At 43.1% G+C, this 25,000-nt stretch overlaps 1 protein-coding gene across 5 annotated transcripts in view; it reads left to right on the plus strand.

The window, feature by feature from the left end:
* The window catches only part of tenm3 (teneurin transmembrane protein 3), a 363,756-nt gene that overhangs the window by 272,908 nt on the left and 65,848 nt on the right, over positions 1–25,000 (plus strand). For all 5 annotated transcript variants that reach the window (XM_080757108.1, XM_080757110.1, XM_080757109.1 and 2 more), the window contains exons 23-24: positions 15,685–15,756; positions 18,703–18,880. In XM_080757108.1, coding sequence (XP_080613234.1) covers positions 15,685–15,756; positions 18,703–18,880 — 250 coding nt within the window. The remainder of the gene's footprint in view (positions 1–15,684; positions 15,757–18,702; positions 18,881–25,000) is intronic.

Consider the following 25,000-nt stretch of genomic DNA (forward strand, 5'->3'; position numbering starts at 1 on the left):
CGGCTGTAGGGAAATGATTGGTAAGAACAAAAATATGAATTGTTTTGTCTTGTAAACACGGGGGGAAAGTTACATACGACACATTTAATCTCACACAGACCATGCAGCTCTCTGGCCCGTATGTGCTCCGTTATTTATTTATTTCATTATTTTCTTTTCCTTTCTTTTGTTTTACAATCTCCCAGCACTGGAACACTCGTTTACTTCATCTGTTATCATCTAAAGGATTCACACAGCACATAGTGCTAGTGCAAATTTATCTACCCAGCAAAATATTGAATGTCCCTATGGTTTCACTTACAGAATATTTCTTATACCCCTGCTACATTCTTAATTGTCTCCTACACTGTCTCCCTCTCAGCTTTCCTACTGTCTGTGTCTCCTACACTGTCTCCCTCTCAGCTTTCCTACTGTCTGTGTCTCCTACACTGTCTCCCTCTCAGCTTTCCTACTGTCTGTCTCTCCTTCACTGTCTCCCTCTCAGCTTTCCTAATGTCTGTGTCTACTACACTGTCTCCCTTTATCTTTCCTCCATTCTAAACAAGACATCATGTTTGATATTAAGGTTCACTTATATAAGCTCCAGTCTGGTACATATAAAGGACTTTGGTTTTAAAAGGGTAGTTGGCCTGATACATACGTACACACTCTCTACATACTGTAGTGTAGTGTACTGTACTCTCTCTCTCTCTCTCTCTCTCTCTCTCTCGTCCTCTATCTGTCACCTCATCCATCACATTATTATGCATCCCTCTCTCCCTTCCTCCCTAGAGGCCTTTCACCACCCTCTAAGCCCACTGTGCGAGTGTGCGTGCGTGCGTGTGCGCGCGTGACATGCAAAATATACAAAGAAAGTGCAGATACAGTATCTATATAAATAAAAAAAACAGTATGTCACTGTGTTCAAAGGGACATAATTATGTGTATAAAACCAATGTCAACTCCAGTAAAAGAATACTGGCACGCATGGTTACAGTCACGCACGCACACACACATTCGCATCACTGCATCAGTTAAAGTGGTATTATGTCACTTTTTTTGTGAATACATTTCTATCTTGTCCAATCCGTATGGCAGATGTAATTACAAACTGTAATTACAATCGGGGTGGTTGTATTTGGTCTCCCTGCTCATCTACTGAGACATGTTTTTGTCCCATGAATCGCTAGCCAGACCCATTAACACAGCTGCGTGAAAAGAGGAGTTAACGGGCAATTATGGCCACTGGATTTTTCCCATAAACCTCAGCTTTGGCGGGCATATATACCCATTTTGGGGCGGGAACCCCTTTTGGTGTTTTAAACATTATGTTATAATTTAGCTATTGAAAAATAGCAGATCTACAAGCTCATAGCGCGCCACCGAGTGGCGCGCTACGAGCTTGTAGGTCTGCTATTTTTGAAAAATTGTGAAAATATTTATTTCAGAAAACTATAGAGGATTTAGAAGATTTTTTTTTAAATTTCGAGGTCAGGCCTGTGCTGGTATAATTCGGGAGTTTACCGGAGTTTGTTGGAAAGTTTAGCGGGAGTTTGTATTCCATGCTTTTTGCGCAGTGTAAAATAACTCAATGTTGTGATCTCAGCACCAGTGCTGCTTTTGACCACACAACGTGATAGTTTAAAAATATAGAATAAAAACATTTTATATTTTCACAATTGTATTGTAAAAAATATAAATTAGGGCTTGAGTGGTTAATCCACAGTCTGCTGAAATAGTAAATTATATATTATATATGTTGAACCAAATGCTGTGACTTATTACATTTTGTGACTGCCATGGGATTTATGGACTATAGTCGCCGACGGCAGCCTCTTCGGTGTCACACTAAATTCTGTGACTTATCTAATTGTGTGACTGGGCTGGTGATTGATGAACTACTCTGTGAGCAGTCAGTGCGCCCCTCACTTCCACAACGCCCCTGTGTTGGAAAACAGCTGCAACGGGGGAGCTGTTTCAGACTGAATAATGAAGTGAAGCCAAATGGAAATAGGGGGCTGTGCTAGTTGTCAGTGCTAGGATGTTTTCCCCACGTCCTGGCCGTGCGCTCCGGGGCTGAGGTGTGCAAAGAGGATGTAATGAAGGAGTCAATCTTCACTACGTCGCCGGTTGGGATGTAAACCTTGTATGTGTCTTAACCCTCTTATTACCAGCCTTAAATCACATCTTTTTGTGGCTTAGGCCAGATTTGGCGACTTTTTGAATGACAATAGAAATATGTGCGATATGAGCACAATATCACCAAATATCTCATTTTCAAGCTGCATTTCTTCACTTTACAAATAAATTAGAACCATGTCTCTAGCATGTTCCATCGTTTACTTATAGCACTTATAGCAAAAATGAAGCATTTTAGTTCACTGAAACCAAGGTGTATTAAAATGCTTATTAATAAATAATGGCAAATGCTAGAAAGAAGATTTTTATATCATTGTAAACTACAGACTTGCAGCTTCAAAATGAGACAATCTGTGACATTGTGGTCACATCTCACATTTTTAGATTGCCATTAGATTGCTGGCCAACGCCAGCCAATTCTGGCGGAAGCCCCATTTCTTAATTCATCATTTTTATGCAAAAATAAACTTCTGCGTTAAAATACAATCCATTATGCTGAAAATCTCTAAAATGTGTAAACTGGTATAACACTTCCTGTTCAAAATGACGTAAACAACCAATGAAAGATTGTCCCCTACAAGATAGCCTCACTCAGTCGGAATGCTAGGCTAACAATAGCTTCATCATAAGTTAGTCTAAAATCACCCAAATCTACCCCAGAAGATCCCAAAATATCAGATTTTTTGCCGCGATTCACATAGAGACGGCGCGCGTGCACGATAGTGCACGATCGCGCGGATTTCGTCCGGTTTTTAGTAGATTACATAAAAATAAAAAATAAAATGCAAAAAAATCGGAAAAAAATGATAATTTTATTAATTTTTTTTGGAATTATTGTCTACCACGTCCACAACGTCCTTGGCCTTGAGGGATTTGTTGATAGCACGTCAGAAAACACGTCGTTGGCCATAAGCGGGTTAACAAACCTTCCAGGAAGTGGAATCAAGAACTATATGTGTTTCCAGGGGATGTTCCATTGTAGTTATCATTTATTCAAAAGCTCTTTGGTTAATACTTTTCATTAGTTCAATAATGTTATTTATAAATCCCCACAGACGCAGTTAACCAGTTTCACTTTAGAAAAGTTATTTAAATAAGGCAAAGCCGATGTAAAAAACGCCTCACACTGTATTTCTGCTATTTTCACAATATGTACTGTATATTTTGAACAGAGTCAAACTAAATGTAAATTCAAAATGCTTGTCAGGGGATGGGATGGTCCCCAGTTAAAATAAGATTCTTTGTTGGGGGGTCAACCTGTTAAAATATGATTATTTTCCGTGGTTGTGGCCTGAAAGGTTTGGGAACCCTTGAACCCATACCGTATATAAGTTGATTGGATATACCTGTACAAGGTTTCTGCCTGACAGCCGCTAGCCACACTACATGTAGAGAGATCTCCAATAGCAGCACAGCACAGCACAGCACAGCACAGCACAGCACAGCACAGCACAGCACAGCACAGCACAGCACAGCACTGCACAGCACAGCACAGCACTGCACAGTAGTGCACAGCACTGCACAGCACAGCACAGCACAGCACAGCACCGCACCGCACCGCACAGCACAGCACAGCACAGCACAGCACAGCAGTGCACAGCACAGCACAGCACAGCACAGCACCGCACAGCACAGCACAGCACAGCACAGCACAGCAGTGCACAGCACAGCACAGCACAGCACAGCACAGCACAGCACAGCACAGAGAGGCCTGGATTAATCTGTCACACTTTCCTATACAATCCATTCTCCACTTCTCTCCCTTTATCTGAGATGACCTTTCTCTATAGCGAAGAGAGAGAGAGAGCGTGTGTCATGTGCGTCCGCGCGTCAGCGCGCGTGCGTGCGTGCGTGCGTGCGTGCGATGGTTTATCTGTGTCGCCATGTGGTATAAGGAGGATAGATGCAATATACTCTTTTGTACGCACACGCACGCTACGCACACGTGCACGCGCATCAAATGAACCATTTGCTTCTTCTTTGAAGTGTACCTTGTAGGCTACTAAAAGCTACTCCGTGTTTAGCATATAGAAGGGTTAGAAGACAATCTCTGTGTGTGTGTGTGTGTGTGTGTGTGTGTGTGTGTGTGTGTGTGTGTGTGTGTGTGTGTGTGTGTGTGTGTGTGTGTGTGTGTGTGTGCGTGTGTGTGTGTGTGTGTGTGCGTGTGTGTGTGTGTGTGCGCGCGTGTGTGTGCATGCGTCACTGTCATGTAAATAGTAATCTTCAAGAGACAAGAAGGTGATGCCAAACACTGGTAGCCAATATTTTATTTTAGGACACAGAGAAAAAAGAAAGTCTGGGCAGGTAAACTGCCTTCTTCAGGGTATAGAATATATTCGCATCTCTTTTGAAGACTACTAGATTATTCAGCCATGGGGCCGCCACCACTATGAGGACCTTGGTGTGTGTAGCATTCTCATACAGCAGTAGGCCGCCACCACTATGAGGACCTTGGTGTGTGTAGCATTCTCATACAGCAGTGTCAGTGACATGAACATAATTTGCCATTATTTAACCCCACTAATATACCGTTATTCTGTTGCTTGCCTGTGGACGTGTGTATGTGTGGGGGTGGGCGGGGGGGGCATGTAGAAGGTGCACTCATGTTGCCAATTAGACGTACACACATTCCCCAGTGGAGCGTAGCGATATGGATGTTACTGTGTCAACATGCTAATATGGTCCATAGTGTGGTGTGTGTGAGTGCGTGCGTGCGTTCGTGCGTGCGTGCGTGCAGTCTGTGTGAATTTAGACTGGATTCAAGGTCAACTGTTTCATTCTCTCACACTTGCACTCTCTCTGTCTCTTTCTCCCCCTCACACACACACACACACACACACACACACACACACACACACACACACACACACACACACACACACACACACACAAGAGACAAGGTGTGAAAGCCCTGCCTCTCAGAAGCGCAGCAGGGGTTTTCCAATCTATCTTAGTTAGCATCTACCCTCCTCCATCCTCTCTCTCTCTCTCTCTTCTCTCTCTCATCTTCCTATGCCTCTCCTCTCATCCTCGTTCTCCCATCTCTCTCCAGTAGTTCGGAGCTCCCTCTTTCTCCCTCACCCACACACACACTTTTATCTTTGCAGTCAGGCAGGTATTAGGTCACTCCCCCCTCCCCCTGCGCAGCATGTGAAGTACCCCTGCTGGTTTGGCCCCTCTGTTGGCTAATCAACATCCGCTAATGGAAAAACAAGCACACACACAGAGAGAGATACAGACACAGAGAGAGAGAGAGAGAGAGAGAGAGATACAGACACACTGTGTGTGTGTGTGTGTGTGTGCGTGTGTGTGTGTGTGTGTGTGTGTGTGTGTGTGTGTGTGTGTGTGCGTGTGCGCGTACGGACGGACGGACGGACAGAATTGATGTTATTGCTAGATGGAGGGAAAATTACTGCAAAGCTTTACCCAGCTGATGGTTCTGATGAGTGTCTGTACAACAGGGGCGTTGTCGCAGAGAGGAGAGCACTGCTCGCCCAGTATAGCTCATCAATCACCGGCCCCGGTCACACCTTTTTGATAAGTCACAGTATTCCGTGTGACACCGAGGAGGGCGCCGTCAGCGACTATAGTTCATCAGTCACATGCCAGTCACGGAACTCCTCGACACATAACGGGACCTTGTGTAGAGAGATACAAGTATGGATAGAACGTTAATAATTGAGTTCTTTGCGGGAGGTTGTCTTTGATGTGTTCCTGCATGTGGAAGCAGAGCATTTCTACATCCGTGGTACTGCATTATCAACTCTGTGGCTGGTACCATTACAGCATTGACTTCTACGACACTCTGGTAGTCCCATTACAGTGCTAACTTCGAGCACACATAAGAGCTTGTAGATCGGTTATTTTCACTACTTTTGTGAAAAGTTGAAACGTGGAGACACAAGGTTTCTACCCGACAGCATAGTGGTATACTCTCTCTCTCTCTCTCTCCCCCCGTTTGAAGTGTCTTTCATGTCATCAGTAAACAGTATATGATGACAGCATGGCAAAAGAACTCGGTGTTGTGTGAATGTCGCCCGTTTGATTTCATTCCCCATGCTTATATGAATCCTATAAATGTGTTCCTCTTGGGGGGTGTGGGTTGAACGCGTCGACTGACATTAAATTGAACACATGCAGTGAATGTTCATAAACATGTCGTAAAACTAGACAGTGAGCCCGCTTTCATCTCAGAACTTTATTTTCTCATAACTAAAGAGCGCTGGTAACGCCTGTTATTGAACCAACACTCGATAGAAAGGAGTACTATCATAACATACTCAGGAATACACGGAGATGGCGGTCGGGTGGAGCATGTGGTGAAGTCCCTGCATGCCCACCACCACGGAGGTTGTGGGTTTTTCGAGCGTCTACACAAACATAACCGGCCTGTGTGTTGGTGAGGGAAGCCGGGCGGGGAGGATGATAATAGTCACTGCAGGTACAGGGCTGGAGGCAGCACCAATCAGCAGGGAGGGTTGGGCGGTAGGAGTAGGACGAAGGCCCTATAGAGAGCGTCACAGTCCCGCCCCCTTTCATGACGACGACAGACCTGCGGTAAAGAATTTCCCATGCATTTTTCCCACAGACGTTTCAAAAAGTAGAGATAGAGATTCTAAGAGACGCTAACTCTAACGAAGCTAACTTGGATCGTGACAAATCATGACAAATCAACACAATTTTTGAGGCCGAACAAATAATTAGAAAGAAGAAAAAAGGGCAGGGTACAACACTTTATTGCTTTTGTTTTTGTTTTCTTGGTAATTATTAGTTTGGCCCAAAATGTGTGTTTATTGTCATGATTTGTCACAATCACAGTTGGCTTTGTCCGATGCTTACAGATCTTTAAATAAATATACTTTTTGAAACGTCTATGGAAAAAATGCATGGGAAATTCTATTCCAGGCCTGTCGTCGTCATGAAAGGGTGCGGGACTGCGACGCTCTCTAGGGCCTTCCATGGGGGCTCCTAACTGGCAGGTGAGTCAGTAGAATATAACAGTGACAACACATGCAGAAATCTATGTGAGACGGAATCTAAAATTGGAGTGAAAAGGGGGGTAAAAAAACAAAACAAGAGAGATTATTATACTGTAGGCAAGGCACGTTTATTATTGATGTTTCATAAAACATTAAGCAAAGGAAACGCATCAAAAAGGACATTTAAATTCAGGATAAAAGAAATGAAACACCTCTCTCTTACTAGGAAATACCGTTTCAGGATGCAGAGCAAAAGCACAATAAAAAGGCCCTTTTGAATCCTACAGTAAAGATAAAATCCCATGAAAGGCAGCGGCAAACAGAGAGGTTTGAAAGCTGTGATTTAAAATAACTGAAGAATAGCTTCATTGTCACATCACAGATTTACATAGTAAAACAGTGAGTGAAATGTGTTTTTGTGCATATTCCATCGTATCGTTTTTTCTTTCCGTAGAAAAAGAAAGGGTTGAAGAAGAGTTCGGGGAACGGAGATCAAGAAAAAGAAAGTCTCAAAATCTACATAATAATTTACTCATAAACCTGAGATAATATATACAGGTGTGTGAACATAGAAGCGGAGTCATACTGTGCATTATCGTTAGTTGAGGTGCTAGAATAAACATGGTATTAACGTGCAAAATCTCAGTGCATGTCAACCGCATAATCCACATTAATTAGACTCCCACTGGTATAATGTGGGTCCAACTGGGAATTGTAGAACCTGCAGTTTTCTGGTAGTTTGTTTCCTGAAATGATGTGGTGCATAAAAACGTAATGCTGCTTCTGATTCTGGGGACCGAAAGCAGACCTTTCCCAGGCGACCCGAGAGAGGTCTGGATGGTTCACGATGTCACGCAAGAGCAGGAATGCATAATAACCATTCAATGCTTTATAGCAGTGGTTTTCAACCTTTTTCATATCAAGTCCCATTATGTATTCAGCATTTGAGCCAAGGAGCACCGTTTTGATGACATTTAGCCTCTCAGGCACAAAAAATAAAAATAATCTGACACACAATTCCACGTTTGGCAAACGTTGATCAAAATAACAATTCCTCTACATTATCTAACTGTGTAGACTGTTTGCAATGCAGATGTTTAACATTAATGTAACTCTTGAGAGCGTATAATTAAACCAAATGGGTCCGTTTCATTTTACACGAGTTAAAGATCTATAAGAGTCCATTTGGTTACAAACATTTTAGCTGCATGGGGACCACCATGGAACCCCCTCAAGGACCACTGGTGGGCCCGCGGACACCTGTTTGAAAACCACTGCTTTATAGACCAAATCAATTCACACAGACAGCCAGTGTGAGGATTTAAGAACTGTGGAGATAATGCTCCGCTATCACTCCAGCAGCAGCTTTTCTGAATCAAAGTAGCTGTCGCCGGATCGATTTGTATCACTCATTTTAACAACGACATATCACATACACCTCCTTTAAATAGGATTTACTTCTCATGAAAGCGGCTAGATAACAGATATTTGTCTCATGGTTGTGGATATTACTTACATACGTATATGCTATTGTGGTCATTTCTTATACAACTTTGGGCAGTGGTTTTTTGTATCGATACTGCAATGTAGAAATACTCTGTCACAAGTAAAAGTCCAGAATTTACTTGGGTAAAAGTACAAAAGTATTTGTATCAAAAATGTAGGCCTACCAAAGTAGAAAGTAATCATTATGCAGAACGTCCCATTTAGTATTCATAATACAAGTAGTCAAATGAAATGTATACAAATATGTATGTACTGTAAGTACAGAAATTGTAAAATACTTAGTTACTTTACACCACTGACTTTGGGTATAGCTCTCCTTTTTCACCACATAAGTGGGGTGTTCTTCATCCTGATTGGCTGAATGGAGGCTGTGGAGAGAGATCAGGATTCACTAATGGACGTCCATGCACGCGCACACACATGTGCACACACGCACGCACGCACGCACGCACGCACGCACACGCACACGCACACGCACACACACACACACACACACACACACACACGCACACACGCACACACACACACACCACATATTCCATACAGTATTATATTGTTGACCACCTAATGCCATATATATCTAACTTTTTTTGTGCATTTACTGAAATGTGAGTTTAGCTCCAAGCGGTCTCAAGAGTCGCCCACAGCGTTTTAATGGACCAGCGACCAGCGTTTTCTGAGCACCACAGATATAATACGATATTTATGAGAAGCTTTCAAATGCAATAGAAATGGTTACAGCATTGGTTTTGGTGGTGGTTCTATTAGATAGTATATGGGTATCACAAATCCTGGCTTCTCATTAACCACTTATACAACCCGTGCATCCCTATTTTGGGCATGAGAAATGTCTTTATTTTGAAATTGACGTGTAAGCCATCGGCCCCCCATATCGTATAAAACTGTGCTCCCGATTAAACCTTTTCATATATTTCATCGATAGATTCCTAGACTTGTTTGACAGCACTGTCATCAGTGCATGTTTGGTTCATGTTAATGTGCATTTCAAACATTTAACCACTTAAACTGTCAAGACGTTTCACTCTTACATAGTCTCCTCTTTTTCCCTTCTACACCAAACCCCTTTGACGAAAACTGCCGATCTGGCAAGCTCACAACGCCTCACAGCTCGAGGCGTCGTGATCTTGTATTGTCTTGTCTACAATACATTTTTATCTATGGATAAAAATGTATTGTAAGATAATAACAATAACAATTCAGCCCTTGCACCTTGCAGGTTCAAGGCTGGTGTAGAGCAAGAAAGTTACAGCTTTAATTGGAGAACATTTTAGTATAGGTGTGCGCGTGTGCGTGTGCGTGCCTGTGCGTGTGTGTGTGCCTGCGTGCGGTGGTTGCTTAGGAAAGTCGAAGCTATATTACAGTTACAGGCTGACATAATAAAGTGCGGGTTCAAACCAAGGCCAAGTTCATTCTTTTACAAGGCGTGCATAGGCTGACAGGTACAGTAACACATGTCCTGACCGGGATTTGAACCTGCGTACAATCTCCTTAACAAGCGTATCCCCAGACATACACCTCTTCATCTACCTCTCTCTCTCTCTCTCTCTCTCTCTCTCTCTCTCTCTCTCTCTCTCTCTCTCTCTCTCACACACACACACATATTATGGGATGCATTTTCATGCCCTCAGCATAATATCGTCTCTGTCGTGTGGAAACCTCGTTATGTCCCAAAGAATTGCTTTTCGGGGGTTCAAATTCAAAAGCAAATTCAAAAGTAGCAGATCCACAGGCTCAAAACGCGTCGCCTGTGGATCTGCTACTTGTGATGCTTTAGTGCGACGCTGTGGTGTGATCAAGTAGGGGGTTGGTGTGTTTACCAAGAAGTTCTGTAGAAGTTGGAGATAGGAGGTTTTCTGCCCGGCAGACGTACAGCGCTGTTCTCCAGTTCCATTGCATATTGATTGGCTGACTGCGGGAGCACTCCGACGCCACGGTCAGATCATTATTCACCGTGCAGAAGAAGAAGCAAAATGTGTCGATATACTGTAGCATAGAAATATATATATATTTAATCATAAACACAATTTAAAATGTGGAAACTAAGGTTTCCACAAATCTTCTATATATAATATTTTCAGATGGGGGTCCACAGCCAAATAGTTAGGAGAGGAGATGAACTTTATTCAGCTTTGTCAGTATAGAACAACATAACAGATCATAACATTTTAGATTTTAGTGCAGGTTGTCTCATTTGCATGCAGTTTAATTAGTTAGACTCTCACCATCTGGTGCCATGCTTGGAAAATATGTATAGCCTATATATTACACACAAACTTGAACCGTGCTTTGTGATGCAAAGTTATTGTAATTAAGCTGTCTCTGTTGTTCTTTTAAAATGTCCACAGAGGTTGCATCTCTCAAAACTTTTTGGAAGAGCATTTAAAAGTTTAATTAGGGGCTAAAGTCACCTTTAGTTTACTTTATAGGGTACTATAGGGTCATGCGGGCACCTGGACAAGTGTGATCAAGTAGGGGGTTTTCAGTTCATAATCATCTCTAACTCAGGGTTTGACCTAAGCTTAGCACAGTGTTCCTGATGTGGAAGAGACATGTACAAATTACTGATCTGATATGTGTGTGTCAAGGTGCATGGACTGATCCATGGTAGCAGGAGTAGTCACATATTTAACCCACATCCTCCACTGTACTGTATACAGTAAAGGATCTAGTATTTATTATGTGTCTGTGGTGAAAATCAAACCATGAGATTCAGTTCTAAACTTAGGTGCGAGTGACCTACCGTAATGTAGTCAGGAGGAAACCATATTCTTCCACTGGCCCTGGTCGCCCTCTTTGGTAGACTATCATACTCAAAACATCAAAGTGTCCCTTATTTTCAGGCAATACTATACATTAAATCAGTGTTTACACCATCAGTTCAATCCACAGACAAGTAAAATAATAATTACCACTCAAAAACTCCAAACAGCAGTTAAACTAGGTTTGGAAATATGAATGTGTTTTAGGAAAGATTTACAAACACCACTTGAGATGCAGAGTGTTTTGGTTTTTGTCATTCTGTGGATGTGTGAATTATTCATCCTCTCTCCTCTTCTCTCTTCTGTTGTCTTTTGTCTATTTTTGTCTGGCTCATTTTCTTAAAAATGAAAAGACACAAAAAAACAAAAAAAAACACGCACGCACGTACACAGAGCACTGTCCTTTTAATCTCACATGCTGTGTGATCCTCTGGAAAGTGGAAACCCTGTGGTGAGAGTGAGAAATGCTACCACATGCTGTGACACACACACGCACGCACATGCTTGTATGCATGCTTGCGCAGCGTAACCCTACACATAAATGTGTGCAGAAAAAAACATTGTGCTGTTGAAAGACGTTGATTGGGGTTACTTCAGGCCAGAGTGCCCCACGCACGCACGCACAGTGTTTTCGCACCATTACTTGTTTGGTTTTGTTTTATCTGACCACCAGTCAGCAGTCGCAACACCATACACACATGCGATGCGAGAATGAAGTGTAACTCGCTGCTCTCCACACTCTCCTATATCTAACACTGCAGGGTGTTGAGCTCTACAGTGTTCTTAGCTAAGTGTCACGCCACAGTGCATCTACGTAGGAGGTGCGCTTCTTGCCGTTCCTGGCTGTGCCCTGGGTTGGCTCCCACAGTCAGTTTGCTTGCCTCTAGTTTGGGTGCCTGACACAGTGCCCTGCCTGCAGCCTCATCCTTCTCTCTTCGTATTATTACTCCTTAGAAAATGTAATAATAATAATAATATTATTATATTATTATTTATTACTTGGAATCAAGAGTAATAATATATTACATTAAATTACTTTTCCAACCGTCCCACCCGCAAAAGAACACAATCTGTTTAGCCAGCTCCTGTTATGCACTGAATCCAAGTCAGTGGAATAAAGTCTCCAATCGGCCATTACGGCCAAACTGAATAATTGCAAGGATATAAAATAAAAATAATAAAATAGTCAACAGTCTCTCTTTTTTGTTGTATATTCCACTATTGGAATTCAACATCAACAATCTGAACTGCACACACTGGCTGTAGCATCTCAAAGCGGACAGTAGTATGTATTGTATACATAAACAAGTAAAACAACAAACAATATAAGCAATAAGCAATAAAGCAACAGTCTCTGACCTTTTTGAGGCAGCCTGACATTGGACCTCGCAGGTATTTTGATGAACTATGATGGATGAGGGTGAATCGACTGTGGATACGGGTCACATCTCCTCCTCTAGCTACCCAGCGACAAGCTGCTTCAGATAGTCTCCATGTAACGTGCCGGCGGTATCTCTACTGAAATCCAGACTGCGTAGGCACGCAGTCTGGATTTCAGGCGTGGGAGGCGATCCGTGTTTTCAGTCAGCTTAACATTCTCGTCTCTAAACACATGCTTCAACAAATTAGACATATTTTTCGCTGAGGAAAGTGTTTTTTTGTTTTTGCCCACGCAAAGTTTACAATAATTAATATTCTTGGCATCTTTAATTCAAAATAATGCTGTTACATTTCTCCGTCATTTATGTTCCAGCACTCTCTCTGATCTTCTCATCATCGTTCTAAAAAAGAACAGATCTACAAGCTACAATGTAGGCTATCTCTGTTGTTAACTGTTGATAGCTTGTAGATCTGTTCTATTTTCACATGCCATGCGACAACTTTCCACTATGTGTGCATATAGCCTTACTGCTTCTTTCTGCCCTGCATTAAGCCTCTGCTACTTTCGCTTTTAAATCCCACATGGAACTCAGACCAGCATCTCCTCTTTAGTGGAAATCTCAAGAACGTTTGACCTACTCACCAATACAAAGACGGGTTGTGTCATTAGAAAGCCTACTTTCCTTAGTGTACGCACTCTGAGCCCCCCACCACACGTATAATATAAACGGTACTTTTTGGCCAGAAAGGGATTTATTTTCACCAGAGGAAAAAAATTCTATATGAGGCAGTTCTCTGGGCAATATCGGTAGAGGGCGCATTGGAGTAACTAAAAGTATTTTTTTCCCGGTGGAAACAAAATCCCCTTTTGGCCAAAAAGTGTGGTGGGGGGCTCAGAGTGCTCCCGTAGGCTTTCTAATGACACGACCCGCCTTTGTTTTGGTGAGTAGCCAAAAAAAAAATTTATTTACGCTAAAGAGGAGAGGCTGGTCTGAGTTCCATGTGAGATTTAAAAGTGAAATTAGCAGAGCCTTAATGCAGGGCAGAAAGAAGCAGTAAGGCTATGGACCAGAGCTAGTGTGCAATTTATACAGTAAATGAATGAATGAACATAAACAAATCACGCTCATTAGTAACGAATAACGCAATGTTTTTTGGTGTTTTTGAGTAATTCGTTATACTACACGTTACTGGGTAAAGTCATAATATTACAATAATATATTACTAGTAACTCGTTACTGCTCAACACATGCTCTTCAGTACTCCAAAAGTTAATAAATGACTGGCTGCAGAGTGTGGACAGGTGTCCACCATACATTTAATGCATTGGGCTAAGTCAGATCAGACTTAGCCTGGGGTCCACCTATGCTTTCTATGGCATAGGCAGCTCCCGGCAGGATCAGCAGGGAGAATCTAGACGCACCTGCGACATGAGATTAATTAATTAGAGCGACAGAGAGAAAGAGGAGTGTGTGTGTGTGTGTGTGTGTGTGTGTGTGTGTGTGTGTGTGTGTGTGTGTGTGTGTGTGTGTGTGTGTGTGTGTGTGTGTGTGTGTGTGTGTGTGTGTGTGTGTGTGTGTGTGTACGCGTGTGCGTCAATTTAACAAAGGTGCAGACGATCAGAATTCAGCAGAGAGTGACCGACGTTTGCCCTACTCTATGCCGAATAGAAATTGGACTCGTTTCCAGACTTATTTTTTTCCTCCCTGGAAATAAAAACGTCTGGGTTTCCGAGGCTAGATCAGACTTACAGTAGATCAGGAAAGTAGAATCCTTTGTTCATGTCTTTGTTCTGTTTTGACTTGTTTATTACAAGTTGACAGATAAATATAACTTCACAACCTTTTGGTAGTATTTTTATCAGCTGTTGTTGTTGTCAACAGATTGAGTCTTACAAGGTACCGTTGAGAACAGTGGTTTCCAAACAGCTCAAAGACTCCCAAAAAAGAAATGAGATATTTGCCTTGTACCAAACTAGTGGCTTTGTGCCACGCTGTAAGCTTATTTTCAAGCTTTTTTGTGATTGTTTTTTGAAAAGGTTTTGAAATAATAAAAATGTATAGGAAACAAAAAATAACGGGATCCACCCAATGTTTGGGAAACAGTGGTTTAGAACATTAAGGACTTGACCACAATGGACAATGTTCAGAATTCAATTGTTCAGAATTCAAATTCCTGAATTGCCGATCTACAAGCTCAAAACGCATGCTACGATGTGATGTGTTTTGAGCTTGTGGATCGGCAATATTTGCTACTTTGGTGCAGTACATCGAAGTAAGGCGCGTTAATTTACGGAAAGATATGGAGATAATATGTTTCTGCAACTGTGTGTGTGTGTGTTGAATTGTGCATTCATTGAATTGTGCATTCATTGAATTGTGCATTCATTGAATTGTGCATTTATTGAATTGTGTATTCATTGAAGGATTAACGCATACAGTAAACAAGAGAAAGTGTTTTAAAGTTAAATCAACTGAAGTACCATAACTAGAAAGCTACAAGGTGCCTTTAAAAACAAACTAATGGAAATGAGTCCAGCTGGAGGGCTCTCTAAACAAAAACACATTTAATGTGAGAGAGCGTTTTAATGACAACTCACCTTTAAATATTTATAGTCACTCTCACCCTCACACTACACAATGGAGATTAATGGGCCTCTTTCTCTCTCTCTCTCTCTCATTGATTGAATACTTTCGGCTGTTATATTGGGTGAAACTAGGCATTAACGGGCATTTATGGCAAATGCATTTGCCCAGTGAATTGCCTGTTTGCTGGGTATCATTGGACATCGTCCAGTAATGTAAATATATGAAGTATACATTAAGGCTAAAAGTTCTACACAAAAACAGTCATGGGGACTTTCCATGGTCTATGCAATTAACACCGTCTGTCTGTCTGTCTGTCTGTCTTTCTTTCTCCAGGCATACTTTACAAGGGCAGCGGCGAGAACGTCTTCATCTCCCAGCAGCCTCCAGTTATCAGCAGCATTATGGGTAAGCACACACACACACACACACACACACACACACACACACACACACACACACACACACACACACACACACATTTGAATTCTTTTATTTGGATCTGCACAAGAGGCGTATACAGAATAGACCCAAACACTGGTCAGAATAAGGTTATACATTACATGGTCCAACCAAGCTGCTGCACATGCGCTTAACACACAGAGGGAAAAGAAGAGAAAGTATATATTTAAAAAAAAAATATATATATATATATATATATATATATATAGCACATTGTTGACATATATATACTTGATACTACTAGACAGGATGTTTGTTTTGGGTTTTTTAAGCCTCCTAGGGATAAATGAAACAACGCCTTCTCCAGACAGACAGACTGCCCATAGTAGCTGAGACAGAACAGTATTTAGCCAGCTTTTTTGCATTTGTTTTTAGCAATCCACCCAATTGCAAACCCCTGAGCACAAGTTTATGGACATGGCCCAGACTTCCAAATACAAGGACAATAAGTTGACAGTTATATCCCAAGGCCATAATACGTTCCACCAGAAGCTGATATTTCATAAGTTTGGATGTAAAACAAGTGTCCATATACAAGTCAAATGGGCAGCCTATTTCAAATATAGTGACAGTTTTTCTAATTTCATTGATGAACACAATATCTGGGGTATTTGGAATATTTTGTAGTGAATTGACATGCGTGTCATTGTGATCAAACCAGTCTATTTTTACAGTGCTGTGTTTATACATTCTTGTTGTCCTGTCCTGTACTCCTCTGATCTTGTCTGAGACCAGGTCCACCAGACGGTCATGTCTGGCAATGTACAGTCCTTTATAGTGGCTGCAACCATTTAAGATGTGTGCGACTGTTTCTTTGTCATGTGGTACTGGATGTAGGATGCAGTGTGGGTCGTGTGCTGATGGGTACCAGGTTGCCAAGTTGAACTTGGTCGGCAACACCTGTAAACGGGCTTTAATAGTGAAAATGAGAATGTCCTCACCTATGGTGTTATTTGACAGTATAGAGTGTGATAATGAGTGGTTTGCAAAGGGAAGAAGAGCCAGTTTTCCCTGCAGCCTCAGACTGGTCCAGTGTTGTGCACTTTCTGATCGCTTCATTCCTAGAATGGTGGCTCTTGCGGTCGCGGATTTGATTGACAGTTCATGGTGCGCACCGTCTTGCTCGTAGGTCGCACATGCACGGACACGCGGATCTATGATGATGCTGTTGTTGAGCGCAGCAATTGTTGTATCAGGCGCCACCCACTTTAACTGTAATCCTGATCGCTGGCATAGATCATTAAGATCCATCCAGTCGGACCGCACACCGAATCCAGCGGCTTTAATGTCCAATTTACCATTCGCCTTAGTCTTGAATCCAAGGAACTGCGTCTCATTCTCCAGCGCGGGTGGTACTTTACGTCGCTGCATATGTTGAATGAGTGACTCACGAGCCATTTCCCTGACCGTGGGGTCGTCGCTGTTGAGCATATTTATAAGGTGACTGGTTCTGGTGGCGGTGTAAACCCACTCAATATTCGGTACACCCAGACCACCATCTCTGATGGGCTGAAACAGTATGGCACGGGTGGAGTGAGTATTGAGACAGAACCAGCCCCTCACCAAGCGCACTGCCTTGTTATTCAGTTCTGTAAGGGTGTTCTGTGGCAAATGGATGTTCGAGAATAGATGTTGAATTTTGGCGAGTGCCAATTCTCTGATTGCCTGCAATTTCATTCGGATAGGGAGGGGGGAGGAGTCGATCAAGTCCAGTCTGACAGAGTAGTCATCATACATTTCTCTGACTTGCTCTTCCCAGTCGCCTGCAACATTAAATTTATGCCCCAGGTATTGATAAGTTTCATGTCTTGAATACACTCTGATGGGTTTTTGCATTAGTGAAAAGGATGGCGGCTTGTCGGTTTTAGATTTATACCACCGATTACCACCGCTGCGCCTTTCATAAAACGCAGCACATTTGGTTTGTTTAGCCTCCAACCTTGACCACAGCAGAAACTCCTCAGTACGGGAGAGCATAGCTATAATTACGTTCTCTTGATGTGACGCAATTTGCACATCATCGGCGTACCCCTGGACAGGGTTTGGTGATCTTATTCCCTCAGGTGCGCACTGGCGCATCCATTTGAGCCAGTGGTTAATTGAAAGAATAAAATTCACCGCACTCCAGGGACACCCTGTTTTAATACCTATACCAAGCTTGATTGGATCAGTCAGAGTATTCCCACATATAACCTGAATGTAGGATTTTTCATAGACATTCGTCACTATATCTATGTACAGTTGTGGCAGCTGGATTTCACTAAGAGCATAAATCATAACATTATGAGGCAATGTGCCGAATGCATCACGGAAATCTAAGAAAACAGAATAGAACTTTGCAGAGTCATGTTTAAAGTTGTCGATCCCTGTCTTCAGACAGAAAACATGCTCATTCATTCCTTGACGGGCAATATACGCCTTTTGTTCAGATGACAGAATGCCAGTGTCTGTGAGCCAGGGCAGAATACGGGCCAATATGCATTTCATGAATACTTTATATATTGTCGGTAAAAGTGAAATGTCCCTCCACGTAGAAGGGTCGTCAGGAATATTGCCTTTTTTAGGGATTCTGTGTATTAATGCACCTGCCCATGAGTCCGGCACACACACACACACACACACACACACACACACACACACACACACACACACACACACACACACACACACACAAACTACAGTCTGTGTGTTATGAGTATGTACATGCACACTGAGTGCCAATTAAGCGACATACAGTAGTTATTTACGCCCCTGCTCTCACCCCCCCCCCACACACACACACCTGTGTCTCTCTCTCGCTCTCTCTCTCTCTCTCTCTCTCTCGCTCTCTCTCTCTCTCTCTCTCTCTCTCTCTCGCTCTCTCTCCCCCTTCTTTCTCTCTCCGTCTCCTAGGTAACGGGCGGAGGAGGAGCATCTCGTGCCCCAGCTGCAACGGGCAGGCGGAGGGCAACAAGCTGCTGGCTCCCCTGGCGCTGGCGGTGGGCGCCGACGGCAGCATCTTCGTGGGCGACTTCAACTACATCCGGAGGATCTACCCGTCCGGCAACGTGACCAGCGTCATGGAGCTGAGGTGAGCGAACACAGAGAGAGAGAGAGAGACGTATGCATGGCGGCTGCTCTGAATGACGGAAAAGAACACTTAACTCATTTACTGATTCAGTCTGTAGTCCCTTCTCTTTTTCTCGTTTTATTCTGGAGACCCCAATTAAAATTCACCCCAAAATGAACCGGAAAAAGTTGCATAAATAATGAAGCACGCATAAATAGATGGATGTTTGCTAGTTCTTAACTAAAGTGCATGTGACTTTAGTCTTCCTATCTGGAGATTGCCTCTATATTGAACTTTGATCTAATACTCATTAGTCTAATAATTTTTTGCCTTGAATTCTAACTCTAAAATCTTTTTCTCCTTTCCTCCTGTGTTCTTCTACTCTCTTTCTCTCTCGTTTCCTCTGTGTGCGCTGAACTAAAGAAACAAAGATTTCAGACATAGGTAAGAGTGACTAACACTTTAAATCAGGGGTCTTCAACAGGGGGTCCGGGACCCCTAGGACATATTCCTCAGAGATACTGCAGGGGGGTCGACAAAATCTTTGCCTAATAGGGACTTTATTTTTGAGGGGTATTGAGGGGTTTAAGTCGATAAATGTCTGAAAATACACATTTTTAGCAAAAGGCCGATGCACACCTCAGAACGCTATAGTGACAGGTGCTTAGGGCAATAGAGCATACTTCAAAAGGGTATCTTTGAAAAACAAAGACAGGGTCCCGCACACTGTCAGACACTTGTCAAAATGTTGCTCTTTATCGGGTCTAAAGAGCAACATTTTGGCAAGTGTCTGACAGTGTGCGGGACCCTTTCTTTGTTTTTCAAAGATACCCTTTTGAAAATACACATTTGACATGAATCCAATATGTAGTGGGTGTCCCTGCTTCATCTCTCTCTCAGCTAAGAGGTCCTTGGCCAGAATAAAACGTTGAAGACCCCTGCTTTACATGAACCCTTTTCCTCCTTCTGCTATACCTTTGCTGTTTTGTTCACTGAAAGGTCATCCCTGTGTGTCACTAACCAAGGACTTTAGCATGTCATTAGCATCAAAGATAATGTCACGTCCAGAAGATTGTTATTGTAATTGTAACATGTTCCATTCTCAGGTCAACTCAATGCTCCAGCACGGGATTATAATATTGACATGCACACGAAAAGTATGGTTTTTCACAAGGCGTGACTGAGCATTAATGTGCAAAGTTTATTTTTCCGTTATATCATTAACCTACCTGCCACAGACTGCCAGATGGCTGAGGTTGTGAGGTTATTTCATTTGACTAGACCTATATTGAACCGGCCGCCCAGAGACAGCACAGCAGTTAAGGGTTCCAAAGTTACACAGATACAGAGTAAGGAAAGTGACGGTCAGATACAGCAATAGAAAGGTAACAGATAACAATAAGAAGCACCACCATAGCAGTATACAAACGTACACGCACCTCAGACACATCAGTCACCTAACGTATACTACAATGTCTGGATAGAGCTGTCATTGCTTTATCAGCTGACGAGTCCAGTCTATGCTATCTACCAAGAAGCATGGGGACAAAGGTGTAGAAGAGAGAGAGAGAGAGAAAGATAGATGTATGTCTGATTAAATAGGCTATCTTCTCCCCAATGTGTGCCTCTCTCCTCCTCTCTCCCCCTGTGATTCGGGCCTAGTCCTCCTGCTAAATGGAGCCCATTCTTCCTGTGACGGCCACAATGAACAGCCTAGTCATCATGTATTTTATAACCCAGTGGAGGGGGTGGGGGAGGGTATAGGGGAGAGGAGAGGAGAAGAGACTGGATGGGATGACAGGAGAGGAGTTTTGGTTGAGTTGTTATTCTCTCTCTCTCTCTCTCTCTCTCTCTCTCTCTCTCTCTCCCCCCAGAAAAAAACAACACAGAATACTGCTGTCTTTCAGGTCCCAGGGTATCTGCAGTTGTTTAACTTGTCGTTTTTTTCCTTCTAAACGAGTAAGCGTGACCACCTGACGTGTGTGTGTGTGTGTGTGTGTGTGTGTGTGTGTGTGTGTGTGTGTGTGTGTGTGTACACGTGCATGCGCGCTTGTGTGTGCCAGCCAGCGCCGCCGGCGAAAAGCACACCAACGCATCTCATTTCTGACTCCAGTCGATCGCAGGCTTTTAATTAAATTTCACTCTTTTTTTAGCCTTTAATTAAAGCGATCGCCTCTCGGGAGCATGCAGCGCTTGTGCTAAAGGACGGTTTTCAGGAGATTTTTATTTACACAGTAAAAAAAAACCTCTGCATTAATTTATCCATTTGTATCTCTGAGAGTGTACATATTGGAACCAAATGGACCCAAATGGACCTTTCTTTATTTCTTCTGCATATTCTTATTATCCTATATTACTATAAAGCTACTCACTCTTTGTTTTGCTCTTGTTTTTCCCTCTTCATTTTTATTTGCCACATTGTCTGAAGGAAGCCGAACAAAAATAAGTATGACTCTTATGTACCTAAACAGCCATGGAACTTCATTCCTTCCGTTTTTTCCTTCGTTCATTCCTTCCTTAACTTCCTTAACTTCCTTCCTTCTTAACTTCCGTCCGTCAGTCCGTACTTCTGACTCGCCTCCATTCTAAAACGGTCATCGTACTTAAAAAGGCATGTTTTTGTTTGTTTTTTCGGCGGACTAAATTGTATTCTACTCGATGTGGCTTCGCTCTTCTGAGTTCTGAACATTAGACCACTCACTGTATCCAGACATCTCTGCTGTTTGTTTACAATAATCTCCAAGGTTGTTTTGACAGAATTTGTCTCATAGATTTTGCCATTTCTGATGACAGATACAGTGGACAAAGTGTCTCTGGGTTAAGTATTGGCTCTGGGGTTGTGTATGTCAGTGTCTCCCAAATGTTTTAGCTCAACAAATAGAAGCTGAGTCAACCAAAAGACAAGTTTGATGGAACGTGTTGTGACCTTGTAGATATATATATATTTTTTTCACCCAGTGTCAATTATCTAATGTAATCCTGGGCGCTACACTTCCTCTGCCAACCTGGGGCGGCAGCGGACTGATCTCATGCTTCCTTCTATGCATGAGGAGTCCAAGCTGCTTTTTTTCACCTGACGTGGGGGAATTTCCTCTGCCAGACATAGCGCGTGGAAGGAACACGTTATTCCGAACAGTTCCTTTCCCCTCCATCAGGCGCCAGGGGAGGTAGTTTTAGAGACCAGGATTACCGCATGTTTTTTGTGAGGGTACCTACCTATATGGGTCCCCGACCCTTACTTACTTAGACTTAGTTCCTCCCGTTCCTATTGGAACATTGGGCGACGAGTCCTCTCCATTTACTCCGGTCTCTGGCGACCCTTCTTGCTCCGTGCCAGCTGACACCCATCTCACTTACTGTAGGTCTTCCTTCGCTGTCTGTCTCCATGTCTTTTTTGGCCTCCCTCTCTTCCTCTTTCCACCCTCTGGCATCCAGTCCATTGCCAAACTTGCCAGTCTCTCTCTTGGCAGTCGGAGTACGTGCCCAGCCATTTTCCTTCTCCTTTCATCGATGATGACAGACAGTGGTGCTACCCCTGCCCTTCTCATCACCTCCTCATTGGTGATGTGGTCTCTCCATGAGATCCTCAGGATGGATCTGAGTCATCTTCGGTGGAAGACATCCAACTTGTTGGTGGTGTTGGCTGTCTCCATAGTGGTGTTGGCTGTCCCCGACCCACTGTGAAATAGTGGTGTATGTGAGACTGTATGTATGTGTGAGGGATCATAGAGATAGTGGTGTATGTGAGACTGTAGATCATAGAGATTTTATAACGTCCCCTGCAAGCTTTCTTCAAACCTGTCCACAGTCCGTTGCTGACACATTGCTGCAGAAATATAACAATATAAATCACGACCACAATGCTGCTGTCTCAGGTTGTGGCAATGTTTGGCAACTTAGAACATCTTGAGGTTTGCTAGAATTGCCGGAGAGAACTTTGGCCAAAAGGTAGTCCATTGTCTCCGCAATTTTGGTAATTTTGTTCCACAAGAAGTATGCTGTGTGTGCGTGCGTTTGTTATATTTTTAGCCGTGTTAATTAACAGACATGTGATCAGCTGTTGACATGCACCAACCACAGAGACCTGTGGCCGCCGGGGGGGGGGGGGGGGGGGTTGGGGGTGTGTGTGTGTGTGTGTGTGTGTGTGTGGGGAGAATATTATGACATGAGAAATGAGACTTTAAACTAGTGACTGGAAGCAGAAAGTATTCATGACCATGTTTATTAAGGTAATACAGTTTATGTGAAGTTGGGGTTTTTTGGGCCCAATGACAGCGCCACAACAGGCCATTATAATGAACTTTCAGGAAGTCCCGATTTCCTTAGTGGCTTCACAAAATATCTGTCTGACTGCCCCCCTGGTGCGTGCGTGTGAGACGCAAGTCTATATCGGTCTAAGTGGATACGATGGCCCATCAGTAGCCTGTGACACATTCTTAATGATGGTTGCCATACTGTCATGCAACATCATTCTCTCTCTCTGTCTAGCACGCACGCACACACACACACACACATTAAGACGGATCTGTTTCTCGAGTCCACGTCACTCTGTCTGTGTCGCCACATGCCACCAAAGTGGCAAAATAAAGGATGCGAGGCTCAGATGCACATTATAATTTATTTTTGGAACGCTTGCACGTTTCGGCCTCAGCCTGCCTCAGAGCAGATTTCAAAAGCGCTCCCAATAAATTAGATTATACAACCGGTCGTTTCGAGGAAGCAAACAACAGGTTGTTTCTGAGCTGCCTCTGGAACTCACCAATCGGCTCGTTCCTGCAGCAACGCAGGCGACAGTAAAGCACACCCTCTCTATGGAACTCACCAATCAGCTCGTTCCTGCAGCAACGCAGGCGACAGTAAAGCACACCCTCTCTATGGAACTCACCAATCGGCTCGTTCCTGCAGCAACGCAGGCGACAGTAAAGCACACCCTCTCTATGGAACTCACCAATCAGCTCGTTCCTGCAGCAACGCAGGCGACAGTAAAGCACACCCTCTCTATGGAACTCACCAATCGGCTCGTTCTTGCAGCAACGCAGGCGACAGTAAAGCACACCCTCTCTATGGAACTCACCAATCGGCTCGTTCTTGCAGCAATGCAGGCGACAGTAAAGCACACCCTCTCTATGGAACTCACCAATGGGCTCGTTCCTGCAGCAACGCAGGCGACAGTAAAGCACACCCTCTCTATGGAACTCACCAATCGGCTCGTTCCTGCAGCAACGCAGGCGACAGTAAAGCACGCCCTCTCGTGTAATATTGCATAAAATATGTATCTGAGCCAGTCTTGCATACTTTATGCCGCTTTTCCACTTGGGTGGTATTTTATTTAAGTTATATTTATAGCTGAGCACCCACTGGCTAAACTAAAAAGGCATCCAGAGGAAGAGGACCTGCTTTTCTTTCTCTATTTTGCTGCTTTTCTTTTTGTTGGCTCCGAAAGCGCCGGTCATTGAACCTAGTCACTTTCTCAGAATGGAGACACGGAAAAACAGTTGCTTGTGCAAATGTGATGCTAGGGTCAATTCAACGGCATTGGTTCCATGTGTATATACTCTTCAGCGAATACAAGCTATCGTGTAGCTCAGTGGTTCTTAACCTGTGGGTCGCCACATGATTTTGGGGTAGTCACCAGATGACAGTGAAGTTATTTTATGACAACTCGTGTTGTAAGCCTGTAGATCGGCTACTTTCGCAATATTTATCTGTGGAACCGAGTCAAACTAAATGTAATGCCTCAACTGGGGGGTCCCCAGTTCAAATATGATTATTTCGGGGGGTCGCAACCTGAAAAGGTTCAGAACCACTGGTATAGCTTACTGTTTTTCAAAACCTTTTGCAAAGTAGCCTCAGGTTATTTCAAATATTCTGTAAACAACACAATAGGTCACAAACAGACAGACATTCTGGAATGTCAAGCATACATAAACCTATAGTCTTTCATTCTAACCAATCTTCTGGATGTTCTTTTTTTTAATTACCCTTTCTCCCGTCTCCCTAGATGGGATTATAAATATTTTATGGTGGTGAGAATTGTGAAACTTCCTCTAACAAAGTTTCCCTTTTCCCCCAATTTACAGCTGTCTTTGAAGCAGCCAGACAGCGACTCTGAATGTGTTGTTGTTGTGGTGTTTCGTGAAC

This window comes from Protomyctophum bolini (genome assembly GCF_963924005.1).
Source record: "Protomyctophum bolini genome assembly, chromosome: 3".
Lineage (NCBI taxonomy): Eukaryota > Metazoa > Chordata > Actinopteri > Myctophiformes > Myctophidae > Protomyctophum > Protomyctophum bolini.